This window comes from Coregonus clupeaformis, chromosome 11 (genome assembly GCF_020615455.1).
Source record: "Coregonus clupeaformis isolate EN_2021a chromosome 11, ASM2061545v1, whole genome shotgun sequence".
Classification (NCBI taxonomy): Eukaryota; Metazoa; Chordata; class Actinopteri; order Salmoniformes; family Salmonidae; genus Coregonus; species Coregonus clupeaformis.
In genome coordinates this window covers 20,727,350-20,741,797 of record NC_059202.1, presented here as the reverse complement: position 1 = coordinate 20,741,797, position 14,448 = coordinate 20,727,350, and the positions used below count along the sequence as shown (strand labels likewise).

Here is a 14,448-nt window from a genome sequence, read left to right as displayed (position 1 = left end):
TCACTGTATATTCTACTGTATGTAGAACCTTTGTTTTGAGTGTGTGACAATAGAAATGGAATTCCACATGCCCGTGCAATCTTAATGTCTCTCCTAATTTTTTCATCAAAGGTGAAAAGAGAGAAGGAGGTATCAGATTTCTTGATGACAAGACCACTCCCACTTTCAACCAGTATAATACTAGACAGACACCTGCTTGACAGACAGTGAAAGAAGAAAGTTTGTTTGTGTTGCTAACAAACCAATCTCTACTTCCCACATTCACAATGCTTTATATGATTATCTTTGTTGGAACGTTCGGCCTGTCCTCAGGGCAAAGCACAACGTGTAAGTAGCACTTCTGAATCCTATTTTTGTGTAGTCAATATATGTCTATGTACACTACCGTTCAAAAGTTTGGGGTCACTTAGAAATGTCCTTGTTTTCGAAAGAAAATCATTGTTTTTGTCCATTAAAATAACATCAAATTAATCAGAAATACAGTGTAGACATTGTTAATGTTGTAAATGGCTATTGTAGCTGGAAACGGCAGATTTTTTATGGAATATCGACATAGGCGTACAGAGGCCCATTATCAGCAACCATCAGTCCTGTGTTCAAATGGCACGTTGTGTTTGCTAATCCAAGTTTATCATTTTAAAAGGCTAATTGATCATTAGAAAACCCTTTTGCAATTATGTTAGCACAGCTGAAAACTGTTGTGCTGATTAAAGAAGCAATAAAACTGGCCTTCTTGAGACTAGTTGAGTATCTGGAGCATCAGCAATTGTGGGTTCGATTGCAGGCTCAAAATGTCCAGAAACAAATAACTTTCTTCTGAAACTCGTCAGTCTATTGTTTTTCTGAGAAATGAAGGCTATTCCATGTGAGAAATTGCCAAGAAACTGAAGATCTCGTACAATGCTGTGTACTACTCCTTTCACAGAACAGCGCAAACTGGCTCTAACCAGAATAGAAAGAGGAGTGAGAGGCCCCGGTGCACAACTGAGCAAGAGAACAAATACATTAGTGTCTAGTTAGAGAAACAAACGCCTCACAGGTCCTCAACTGGCAGCTTCATTAAAAAGTACCCGCAAAACACCAGTCTCAACGTCAACAGTGAAGAGGCGACTCCGGGATGCTGACCTAGGCAGAGTTGCAAAGTAAAAGCCATATCTCAGACTGGCCAATAAAAAGAAAAGATTAAGATGGGCAAAATAACACAGACACCTGAGAACACATACATCTGATACCAGCCACCCAGACAGCTGATTAAACTGTGGATTTGCACAACTGAAGAATTTCTGCACAAACTGCCAGAAACCGTCTCAGGGAAGCTCATCTGCATGCTCGTCATCCTCACCGGGGTCTTGACCTGACTGCAGTTCGGCTTCGTAACAGACTTCAGCAGGCAAATGGTTAACTTCGATGGCCACTGGCACGCTGGAGAAGTGTGTTCTTCACGGATGAAACCCGGTTTCAACTATACACTCTTAGATAAAAGGGTTCTAAAATGGTTATTTGGCTGTCCCCATAGGATAACCCTTTTTGGTTCCAGGGACAACCCTTTTGGGTTCCACATAGAACCCTTTTGGGTTCCATGTAGAACCCTCTATGGAAAGAGTCCTACATGAAACCCAAAAGGGATCTACCTGGAACCAAAAGGTTTCTACCTGGAACCAAAAAGGGTTCTTCAAAGGGTTCTCCTATGGGGACAACCGAAGAACCCTTTTAGGTTCTAGATAGTGTTACGACCTGGCTCATAGTTCGTAACAACAAAGGGAGACCACGCATGACTTAAATGTAAAAAGGAACACATTTATTAAACTGAACAATAATAAATACTAGATAGTGTTCTAGATAGTGTTACGACCTGGCTCATAGTTCTAGATAGTGTTACGACCTGGCTCATAGTTCGTAACAACAAAGGGAGACCACGCATGACTTAAATGTAAAAAGGAACACATTTATTAAACTGAATAATAATAAATACAAAAACCGACCGAGTGTGAGGGACGTCACAATAGCAGCTTTTTTTCTAATAGATGGCGTCGTGTGGTCGAGCGGTTTGCCGATGTCAACCTTGTGAACAGAGTGCCCCATGGTGGCCGGTGGGGTTATGGTATGGGCACGCATAAGCTATGGACAACTAACAAAATTGCATTTTATCGACGGCTATTTGAATACTGTGACGAGATCCTGAGGCCCATTGTCGTGCCATTCATCCACCGCCATCACCTCATGGATCAGCGTGATAATGCATGGATCCATGTCGCAAGGATCTGTACAAAATTCCCGGAAGCTGAAAATGTTCTAGTTCTTCCATGGCCTGCGTACTCACCAGACATGTCACCCATTGAGCATGTTTGGGATGCTCTGGATCGATGTGTACGACAGCGTGTTCCAGTTCCCGCCAATATCCAGCAACTTCGCACAGCCATTGAGGAGGGGTGGGACAACATTCCACAGGCCACAATCAACAGCCTGATCAACTCTATGCAAAGGAGATTTGTCGCGCTGCGTGAGGCAAATGGTGGTCTCACCAGTTACTGACTGGTTTTCTGATCCACACCCCTAACTTTAAAAAAAAAGGTATCTGTGACCAACAGATGCATATCTGTATTCCCAGTCATCTGAAATCCACAGATTAGGGCCTAATGAACTTATTTCAATTGACTGATTTCCTTAAATGAACTGTCACTCAGTAAAATATTTGAAATTGTTGCATTTATATTTTTGTTCAGTGTAGTTCTACCATATAGCCAGAGATGCTGAAAAAAGAACGTTGCCTCCCAATAGCCAATGTTTGCCGGTCTGTCTTGCTTTTGGAGGTATGACTTGTTGGTATGCTTTGTAGGCTATAGCTTGCCTAAATAGCTGAATGTAGGCTAACTCCCCTCCTGAAAAAAGAACATGAAATCTCCCTGTTGTGTTGTGCTTATGTTAGCTTTGATTACCGTTATGACATAACAAATAACTAAGTTTGTACGAACAAACGGCAGCGGATTCACGGAGTGAGTGAGCACTGAGCAGCAGCTGAAAGGACTCAGAGGGGGGAGAATGCAGCGGATCCTGCACATGCGCAGAAATCTATGTATCTTTAGTCCAAAACTTCCGGGTTCCAGAAAATCCGGAACCGCAGCCACTCCTCATTTCTAAATAGGATCGTGGCAGAAGCATGACATCATACATTGCATCTCTCCTCTTATCCATAGGCTTAAGGCAATGTGTGCACACGTAGGTCTAAGGGCTCTTCGGCAGGAGGCATGGATGTTTGTCCTATCCATTGAATACAGTAACCGTACAATAGGCCTAGTTATAACAAACATGTAACTAGGTTTTTTTTATTGGCTTCAACATGGAAATATTTGTCTACACACATTTCATTCGCATTTCGAAAATGCTCTGCATGTTCGAGCCATGGACAGTTGGACGTTTCCCAAACGTTATAATAATATTAGCCTACCATCGCTGTTGATATGGCCTGTTGGTGACTTTGTGAAAGGGAAACAAACTAACAGGCCAATAGCCATGGCAACAAGCGGATTCAGCACCAAGGAATTACTGCGATTTGACAGTTAGGCCCTAAAGATTGAAAATTGAAGATTACATTTTTAAACAAAATAATCAAGGAAAAACAATAAGCAGTTCCTAAACAGACTTCCTAAAGTCACTGACACATTTACATTTTAGTCATTTAGCAGACGCTCTTATCCAGAGCGACTTACAGTTAGCGAGCGCATACATTTTCATACTGGCCCCCCCGTGTGATAACGAACCCACAACCCTGGCGTTGCAAGCGCCATGCTCTACCAACTGAGCTACAGGGGACCTTTCATTCAATGGGCATCAAATCAAATCAAATTTTACAGTGAAACGCTTACTTACAAGCCCTTGCTACAGACGTGAGTGCTATGGGTCGGTAGTCATTTAGGCAGGTTATCGCATACAGGCCAAATGAGTCCAAACTTTTCACAGAAGCTGCATGGACAAAAATAATGTCCAATATAGAGAAAAAACGGGAATGCCTGTTGACTGTTTTGCTGCTCGTGATATTTTAATAAAACATTTGTTTATAGGCTACTGATTAGGCTAATGTGAGCCTCCGCTGGCAAAATCGATGCCATAACCAATTGTTTTACTGCTAAGACCAGCTTTTTGTGAGTCTTAAATATCAACAGCTGCTTGAAATTGGCACAATTGGCCCACGTTTTTTAAGGACACACCTCAAATATGTCCACCCCTCCCACCTCAGCGCAAGCGAGCTGATATAAGACAGGTAAATTACCAATCCTGGCGCCAGGGTTGGAAAAATAGCAGAGCGCTTTGATACCAGCGCCCCCTGCCTTTAATGCCAGCCGAAAATAGAGCCCTACATGTTCTTCAAAACCTAAATTAAATGTCAACCTTTCCCAGTCAACTGGTGGTAGTAAAAGAGAAGAGAAGCTTGTTTGCATTCAGTCTAACAGCATACCACTGTTGCAATGACATGACTGTAACAATTCTCTGTTTTTGTTATGACAGCATTAACTTATTATTGGACGTTTAGGCTATATTTTCTGTGGCAACACATCCTCCACTGTATTCAAATTCCACAGCATTTCAAACATTTGGGATTGAGTGGTAAACACCAAGTATTTTGCAAAATTGTGCGACAGGCTTTACATTTGTTTAATCAGCATTGATGATAATCTGTTTTTGCTGCAACAATTCTTTTTTCCACAACCACAACTCCTACAACCACAACTGCTGTCCCAGTGCCTACATCAACCTCCACAACTCCTATAACCTCAACTGCTGTTCCAGTGTCTGCACTCATAACCACAAGTTCTACAACCTCAACTGCTTTCCCGGTTCTTACTACTACATTAAACCCCATAACTCCTACAACCTCAACTGCTTTCCTGGTTCCTACTACTACATCAACAACCACAACTCCTCCAACCACAACTGATGTCATGGTGACTACATCCACAACCACAACCACAACCACAACATCACAGTTTGATTCGTTTTCTACATCAACACCCGCAACTCCTATAACCTCATCGATTCCTACAGCAAGTAAGTGGGCTTTTAAAAAAAAAATGTTTTATGTACATTGTGGGCCAAATGTGACTGACAAAGTTTGCTTGCCATCAATTTAGTTAGTTCTTAATAGATTATTGATCTAAAAGGGATTTACAGTACTAACATACAGCCTACATTATATTGTATTCAACTTCATCTACTTCCTGAGCATGGCATGTACTGTTTCTATCTGTCATCGTAAAGATCCTAATGCATCATCCCAATTTTGAAACATTCCCAATCATCGTCATGTTATTCATATACATTTATAGTGTGTTGTACAATGTGCAGAACAAGCTCTAAAAGATCAAAGGAAAGCATTCCTTTAGGTATTAACTTCATTATTAGGCCTATAATCCTCATATTAACCTGAGGGTTACTAAGGGTCAGCATTGCTAAGACTGTTCATTCTGACTGGTGCCTCTTGATTTGTCATAACAGATTCATATTTAATCAATTGTTATTAGTGTACAATAATTATCATTTCGACCCCATCCACCACCAAATATGGAGAGTGGTAGGTACTCAGTAATGTGTTGTACTGGATTTACCACAAACATAACACTTTGTATTCAGGACATAAAGTGAATTTAGTGCCTTGTTGCAAACTGAATGCATGTTTTGGAATATTTTTATTCTGTACAGGATTCCTTCTTTTCACTCTGTCATTTAGGTTAGTTTTGTGGAGTAACTACACTGTTGTTGATCCATCATCAGTTTTCTCCTATCACAGCCATTAAACTCTGTAACTGTTTTAAAGTCACCATTGGCCTCTTGGTGAAATCCCTTAGCTGTTTCCTTCTTCTCCGGCAACTGAGTTAGGAAGGACGCCTGTATCTTTGTAGTGACTGGGTTTATTGATACACCATCCAAAGTGTAATTAATAACTTCACCATGCTCAAAGGGATATTCAATGTCTGCTTTTTTTTTTACCCATCTACCAATAGGTGCCCTTCTTTGCGAGGCACTGGAAAACCTTGCTAGTCTTTGTGGTTGAATCTGTGTTTGAAATTCACTGCTCGACTGAGGGACCTTACAGATAATTGTATGTGTGGGGTACATAGATGAGATAGTCATTCAAATATCATGTTAAACACTATTATTGCACAAAGAGTGAGTCCATGCAACTTATTATGTGACTTGTTAAGCACATTTTTACACCTGAACTTATTTAGGCTTACCATAACAAAGGGGTTGAATACTTATTGACTCAAGACATTTCAGCTTTTCATTTTTTATTAATTTGTAAAAATGTATAATTCCACTTCGACATTATGGTGTATTGTGTGTAAACCAGTGACACAAAATCTCAATTTAATCAATTTTAAATTCAGGCTGTAACACAACAAAATGTGGAAAAAGTCAAGGGGTGTGAATACTTTCTGAAGGCACTGTACAAGGGAAGGGATCCAAAAATCACAGTGTTGCAGAAATGTGGAAATATATAGTACGACATGTTTGTAGTTCTAGTTTGTATTGAGTTTGATCCACTCCCTGAACATTGATGTTAACTATTTATGTGTCTCATCACTTCCATCTTCCTCAGACCTGACCACGTTTGCACATGCAGTGGTGAAGTTATCCAGCTATGAAAATCTTGATAACGATGGAATCGTTTCAAACATTGAGGAGGTATGTTGACAATCTATCTGATTTGACCTTTGTCTGTCTTCTCCCTGTCTGTAAGTCAGGGTTGATGTCAATTCAGAATTGAATTGCGAATGCTTGATAAATTCCAATTCCTTTTCTAATTTTGAATTGAAATGGTAAACAGGATGCAGAATTTGAATGAATTAAAATTAAATTGATTGATTGAAATTCCCAACGTTACGGTAAATGGTTAGAAACTGTAAATCTATAGATTCCCAGTCATGCTGGTGAATCTTTAGACTTGGCCAAGAGAATCTGCTAAATGTGTAAAGAGAAGCCTTTTGAACAGTGGTGGGCTACTGCAGGCAGATACTGTCATGGGTGTGCGTGCAAGCGATGGGTTAGAAAGCGATAGGTTAGATCCACCCAGGACAAGGACCTGCTTTTGTGTTTGAAATCAGTTTTCTGCTTGCATGTGTTAGATTAATTACTTTTTTGTTCCGTTTTGCTTCAGAAGAGTTAGCTATGAGGCATGAAGAGCAGTATGCTGGAGGTTCGGTGAGAAAACTTGACAGGAGAGCAAAATCAACATGATTGATAGTGTTGGTTTGACCTAGATAGATCTCACCAAGAGCTTTCTGTTGCTCTAAAATACCCAAGTTACTTATTTGGCCCGAAATGTAACTTTGCCCCATACACGCAGAACCATGCTACTATCTGCCTGCATAATATCCTACTGATGTTCAAAAAGGCCTCTCTTTACACATTTACCAGGATATATAGAAAAGTATTTATCTATCTGGTAAATCTATAGATTCCCCTGTAAATGTATAGATTTACCAATAAGATGAGGAAGCTGTACATGTACAGATAATTGTATTTGATTTATTGTTTTTACACATTTACAGTAGCACATACATCACAATATATGTATTGTATTTCAGTTCTTGAAGCAAATCGGCAGTAATGCCCTTGGACCTCTGAAGATAACAGTGAAACGTGTGACAAAATGTAGCGGCGCCCAGTGTGGAGACCAGCAACAACCCTCCACTAGCCCTGAACCCACCACACTCACCACACTCCGCACCTCCCCTCCAGTCACCGATCCAGTTTCATAATCATGACTGATTCATCAGACGTCTGTATAGCCTACTTGTTGACTGTTAACTTGTTAATTTTAAGGCAGTGAGGTAACTTAAAATGGAGGTACATAAATATATGTCATACAAGTTTGTACTCTAATTTTAAAGGAATATCTATGATTTTTAAAAGTGAGTGACATTGGTAACACTTCACATTGAGGTATCCTTTAAGTGGGTTGTAAAGGGTTTATAAATACATTAACATCAACCATATTGACTGGGATTAGGTTATGTTCTGGTAATGTATTTTACTGTATGACAGGGACTGGTATATAGTATAATCAACAAGTTTAAATTAATATGTGGAAATATCTCAGTTGACTCTGAACTTGGATGCAGTAAATGAAAGGCTCTGAATTAAACCACTTTTTCTCTAAAGTATGGCAGACTATTTAGAATTAGATTTTTTTGTAGCTGTTTTATTTCTTTTTAAGATGTATTCTTTTTGTCTTGTTATCCTTTCTCTAAGTCAACAAACCTGTTTTTCAACCCCATTGTGGTATGTTAGTTTGGGCCCCTCTCAATCAAACCTGTTTCAAGGCGTTTTTAGGTACAGACAAAACAACTTTCTTTTTGTGCTCATTTGGAATCATTGATTTAAAATAACATGCCCAAATCATCTCTTATGTTGATTATGTTGCTAACTGACTTGATTTAAAATTACTTTCAGATGATGTGGACATGACATTTAAAACATGCTGTGTGGTAGATTGACTTAGATGGGGTTTTGGTTCAAAAATGCTAATATTAGCATTTGTAGGCAGTGGCTAGTTTAAAGGAGGGCTGAACATACTGATTTCGCCTCGGTTTTCCTCCTTCTCATTAAGAAAAATGCATACTTTAAGCATATGTTTTCATTTCAGTCGCCTCCATCTCCTCTAAATGAAGCTAATTGTAGAGATTTTGTTTCTATTGATAATGTAAAATTAACAGCCATACAGAAATACTAATGTGAAGGTGAAATTACAGAGGAGGAACTTCTGGATGCAATTAAAGACTTTAAGTCCAGGAAAACTCCAGGGTTGGATGGCATACCAGTCGAGGTATACCAAACCTTTTTTGATATACTCAGAGGACCGGTATTAGCATGTTTTAACCACTCTTATGTAAATGGTAGATTATCAGACACTCAAGAAGAAGGTCTGATTTCATTATTACTGAAACAGGATACAAGTGGAAAATATAAAGATCCAGTCCATTAAAAAAATTGGAGGCCCCTTACACTTCAGTGTTGTGATGCAAAAATTATAGCAAAATGTATAGCGCATAGAATTAAAAAGGTATTGTCGGACATTATTCATTCTAATCAGACAGGTTTTTTACATGGAAGATACATTGGAGATAATATAAGGCAAGTACTGGAAACAATAGAACACTATGACAAATCTGGGAAACCAGGCCTGCTATTCATAGCAGACTTCGAAAAGGCATTTGATAAAGTATGACTGGGGTTTATACAGTGGGGAGAACAAGTATTTGATACACTGCCGATTTTGCAGGTTTCCCTACTTACAAAGCATGTAGAGGTCTGTAATTTTTATCATAGGTACACTTCACTTGTGAGAGATGGAATCTAAAACAAAAATCCAGAAAATCACATTGTATGATTTTTAAGTAATTAATTTGCATTTTATTGCATGACATAAGTATTTGATACATCAGAAAAGCAGAACTTAATATTTGGTACAGAAACCTTTGTTTGCAATTACAGAGATCATATGTTTCCTGTAGGTCTTGACCAGGTTTGCACACACTGCAGCAGGGATTTTGGCCCACTCCTGCATACAGACCTTCTCCAGATCCTTCAGGTTTTGGGGCTGTCGCTGGGAAATACGGACTTTCAGCTCCCTCCAAAGATTTTCTATTGGGTTCAGGTCTGGAGACTGGTTAGGCCACTCCAGGACCTTGAGATGCTTCTTACGGAGCCACTCCTTAGTTGCCCTGGCTGTGTGTTTCGGGTCGTTGTCATGCTGGAAGACCAAGCCACGACCCATCTTCAATGCTCTTACTGAGGGAAGGAGGTTGTTGGCCAAGATCTCGCGATACATGGCCCCCATCCATCCTCCCCCTCAATACGGTGCAGTCGTCCTGTCCCCTTTGCAGAAAAGCATCCCCAAAGAATGATGTTTCCACCTCCATACTTCACGGTTGGGATGGTGTTCTTGGGGTTGTACTCATCCTTCTTCTTCCTCCAAACACGGCGAGTGGAGTTTAGACCAAAAAGCTCTATTTATGTCTCATCAGACCACATGACCTTCTCCCATTCCTCCTCTGGATCATCCAGATGGTCATTGGCAAACTTCAGACGGGCCTGGACATGCGCTGGCTTGAGCAGGGGGACCTTCCGTGCGCTGCAGGATTTTAATCCATGACGGCGTAGTGTGTTACTAATGGTATTCTTTGAGACTGTGGTCCCAGCTCTCTTCAGGTCATTGACCAGGTCCTGCCATGTAGTTCTGGGCTGATCCCTCACCTTCCTCATGATCATTGATGCCCCACGAGATGAGATCTTGCATGGAGCCCCAGACCGAGGCTGATTGACCGTCATCTTGAACTTCTTCCATTTTCTAATAATTGCGCCAACAGTTGTTGCCTTCTCACCAAGCTGCTTGCCTATTGTCCTGTAGCCCATCCCAGCCTTGTGCAGGTCTACAATTTTATCCCTGATGTCCTTACACAGCTCTCTGGTCTTGGCCATTGTGGAGAGGTTGGAGTCTGTTTGATTGAGTGTGTGGACATGTGTCTTTTATACAGGTAACGAGTTCAAACAGGTGCAGTTAATACAGGTAATGAGTGGAGAACAGTAGGGCTTCTTAAAGAAAAACTAACAGGTCGGTTAGAGCCGGAATTCTTACTGGTTGGTAGGTGATCAAATACTTATGTCATGCAATAAAATGCAAATTAATTACTTAAAAATCATACAATGTGATTTTCTGGATTTTTGTTTTAGATTCCGTCTCTCACAAGTGAAGTGTACCTATGATAAAAATTACAGACCTCTACATGCTTTGTAAGTAGGAAAACCTGCAAAATCGGCAGTGTATCAAATACTTGTTCTCCCCACTGTATATAAATGCCTGGAGCATTTCAATTTTGGAGAATCTCTTATAAAATTGGGTAAAAATCATGTATAGTAACCCTAGGTGTAAAATAGTAAATAATGGCTATAACTGTCAAGAGGAGTGAAACAAGGTTGTCCACTATCGGCATATCTATTTATTATGGCCATCGAGATGTTAGCTATTAAAATCAGATCCAACAATAATATCAAGGGATTAGAAATCCAGGGCTTAAAAACAAAGGTGTCATTGTATGCTGATGATTCATGTTTTCTTTTAAATCCACAACTACAATCCCTCCACAGCCTCATAGAGGATCTAGATACATTTTATAACCTCTCTGGATTACAACCAAATTATGACAAATGTACTATATTACGTATTGGATCACTAAAAAATACAATTTTTACATTACCATGTAGTTTACCAATAAAATGGTCTGATGGTGATGTGGATATACTCGGAATACATATATGGTCAAATAGTCAAAGCTATTTGCTGCTCTGGCACCCCAATGGTGGAACAAGCTCCCCCACGACGCCAGGACAGCGGAGTCACTGACCACCTTCCGGAGACACTTGAAACCCTACCTCTTTAAGGAATACCTGGAATAGTATGAAGTAATCCTTCTCCCCCACCCCACCCATAAAAAAAAAAAAAAGTGGTTGTCCCACTGGCTATCATAAATTGAATGCACGAATTTGTAAGTCGCTCTGGATAAGAGCGTCTGCTAAATGATGTAAATGTAAATGTAAATGTACATATCCCAAAGGAAATAAATGATCTCACTCCACTACATTTTAATAGAAAATTAGCAAAAATAGATAAGATCTTGCTACCATGGAAAGGTAAATACCTGTCAATTTGTGATTAACTCGTTAGTATTATCCCAGTTTACCTATTTGCTTATGGTCTTGCCTACGCCTAGCGAACAGTTTTTTAAATTATATGAGAAAAAAATATTCAATTTAATTTGGAACGGCAAGCCAGACAAAATTAAAAGGGCCTATTTATATAATGAATATGAATTCGGAGGACAGAAATTATTAAATATTAAAGCATTAGACCTATCACTAAAAGCTTCAGTCATACAAAAGTTATACTTAAATCCGAACTGGTTCTCTAGCAAATTAGTAAGATTGTCTCACCCAATGTTCAAGAATGGCCTTTTTCCCTTTATTCAGATTACAACCACTCACTTTCAGTTATTTGAAAAGGAAATAATCTCCCAAATATCACTATTTCTAAAACAAGCCATAGAAAGTTGGTTGCAATTTCAATTTAATCCTCCAGAAACGACAGAACAAATAATGCAACAAATATTGTGGTTAAACTCAAATATACTAATTGACAAAAAAACTTATTTTTTTGACAAAATGTTTAAAAAAGGTATAATCTTCGTAAATGATATCATCGGTAGGACTGGTGGAGTTATGTCGCACATGCAGCTAACAAAAACATATGGAAATGTCTGCTCTACCCAAAATTACAACCAAATAATTGCAGCCTTACCGCAAAAATGGAAGAGGAAAGTGGAAGGGGGAGAAAGTAAGGAACTTGTCTGTCATTAAAGAACATAATTGGTTCAAGAAAACTGTGATAAATAAAAAAGTATACCAGTTTCATTTAAGGACCAAAGGATTGACAGCCGTCCCATATAGATTGCAAAATAGTTGGGAAGAGATTTTTGACATACCGATCCCATGGCATAGTGTTTATGAACTGATACGCAAAACGACAACAGATTCAAAACTTAGAATCTTTCAATTTAAATTATTATATAAAATTCTTGCTACCAATAGAATGTTATTTATATGTGGGATACAATCTTCCCAACTCTGCAGATTTTGCTGCGAAGAGACAGAATCATTAGATCATTTGTTTCGGTACTGTCCATTTGTAGCTTGTTTTTGGACACAGGTCCAGGAATGGCTAAAGAATTGCAATATTTACCTGGAGCTAACCTTGCAGATAGCATTACTGGGTGATCTGAAAAGTAATAGTCAATCGATCATTAATATAATAATACTTTTAGCAATAATGTTTATTTTCAATTTACAATCTGTAGAAACAATGAGAAAAAAAAAAGAACTTTTGTAAAACATCAAAGTACAGTTGAAAAATATATGGCAAATAGAAATCTTATATGGATGGTGTTAAGAGATAAATGGGAGGTGTTTACATTTTAGTCATTTGGCAGACGCTCTATCCAGAGCGACTTACAGTTAGTACATACATTTTTTTTTTTTCTTCATACCCCCCGTGGGAATCAAACCCACAACCCTGGCATTGCAAACGCCACGCTCTACAAACTGAGCTACATCCCCTGCCGGCCATTCCCTCCCCTACCCTAGACCAATTGTGCGCCACCCCATGGGTCTCCCGGTCACGGCCGGCTACGACAGAACCTGGATACGAACCAGGATCTCTAGTGGCACAGCTAGCACTGTGATGCAGTGCCTTAGACCACTGCGCCACTCGGGAGTTGAAGGATGGGACTAATAACAACTAACAACAACTAATAACAAGATAACTAATAATGTAAGCATACTGTGTCCATAATAAATATATCGGTTGTAGGTTGGGAACTTTTGTGAAAGAGCACAGTTAGAAAGATATGGCATATAGAAGCAAACCGGATGGACATCATGAAAATGATCGGAGAGGTTGAGAGTAGAAGAAGTTCAGGAGAAGAAACAAACAAAATATAATTATTGTAATATTGACTGTGTCCATAAAATGTATATAGTAAGTATAAGCTGGAAGTAGAGGCCTAAGTATTGTTGTTCACTAGTTTACTCCAATTAGGGAAAGGGTGGTTGGGTTGGAAAGTAATTAAGGGGAATATATTTTTAAAAAAGGATATGTATGTGTATGTATGTATGTCCCAATGACAGACCAACATGCACTCTAGCTCACATACACAAGTCCTAGAGCCAGAGTGTCACAGTACCCCCCCTAAAGGTGCGAACTCCGGGCGCACCCAGCCCACAGTCTAGGGGAGGGTCTGGGTGGGCGTCTGTCTATGGTGGCGGCTCAGGCACTGGTCGTGGTCCCCACCCCCACCATAGTCACTACCCGCTTTGTGTAACCTCCTCCACATGACCACCCCCCAACTAAACCCCACAGGATTAAGGGGCAGCCCTGGACTAAGAGGCATCACCGGACTCAGGGGCAGCACCGGACTAAGGGGCAGCACCGGGCTAAGGGGCAGCACCGGGCTAAGGGACAGCACCGGGCTAAGGGGCAGCACCGGGCTAAGGGCAGCACCGGACTAAGGGCAGCACCGACTAAGGGGGCAGCACCGGACTAAGGGGCAGCACCGGGCTAAGGGGCAGCACCGGGCTAAGGAGCAGCACCGGGCTAAGGGGCAGTACCGACTAAGGGGCAGCTCCGGACTGAATGGCGGATCCTGGCTGGCTGGCTCTGGCGGATCCTGGCTGGCTGGCGGATCCGGGCTGGACGGCTCTGGCGGATCCGGGCTGGCTGGCTCTGGCGGATCCTGGCTGGCTGGCGGATCCGGGCTGGACGGCTCTGGCGGATCCGGCCTGGACGGCTCTGGCGGATCCTGGCTGAACGGCTCTGGCGGATCCTGGCTGGACGGCTCT

At 40.6% G+C, this 14,448-nt stretch overlaps 1 protein-coding gene across 2 annotated transcripts; it reads left to right on the top strand.

The window, feature by feature from the left end:
* Positions 1-200: 200 nt before the first annotated feature.
* LOC121576517 (cell wall protein DAN4) lies at positions 201-8,162 on the top strand. 2 transcript variants are annotated; one of them, XM_045223474.1, is made up of 4 exons: positions 201-327; positions 4,738-5,043; positions 6,596-6,665; positions 7,583-8,162. In XM_045223474.1, exons 1-4 carry the CDS (start codon positions 267-269, stop codon positions 7,755-7,757), a joined length of 612 nt encoding a protein of 203 aa, XP_045079409.1. In that variant the 5' UTR covers positions 201-266; the 3' UTR covers positions 7,758-8,162. The 2 variants fall into 2 exon arrangements, with proteins under 2 accessions (XP_045079409.1, XP_041745650.2); XM_041889716.2 differs by having other exon boundaries at positions 6,596-6,681; positions 7,584-8,162.
* Positions 8,163-14,448: the final 6,286 nt, after the last annotated feature.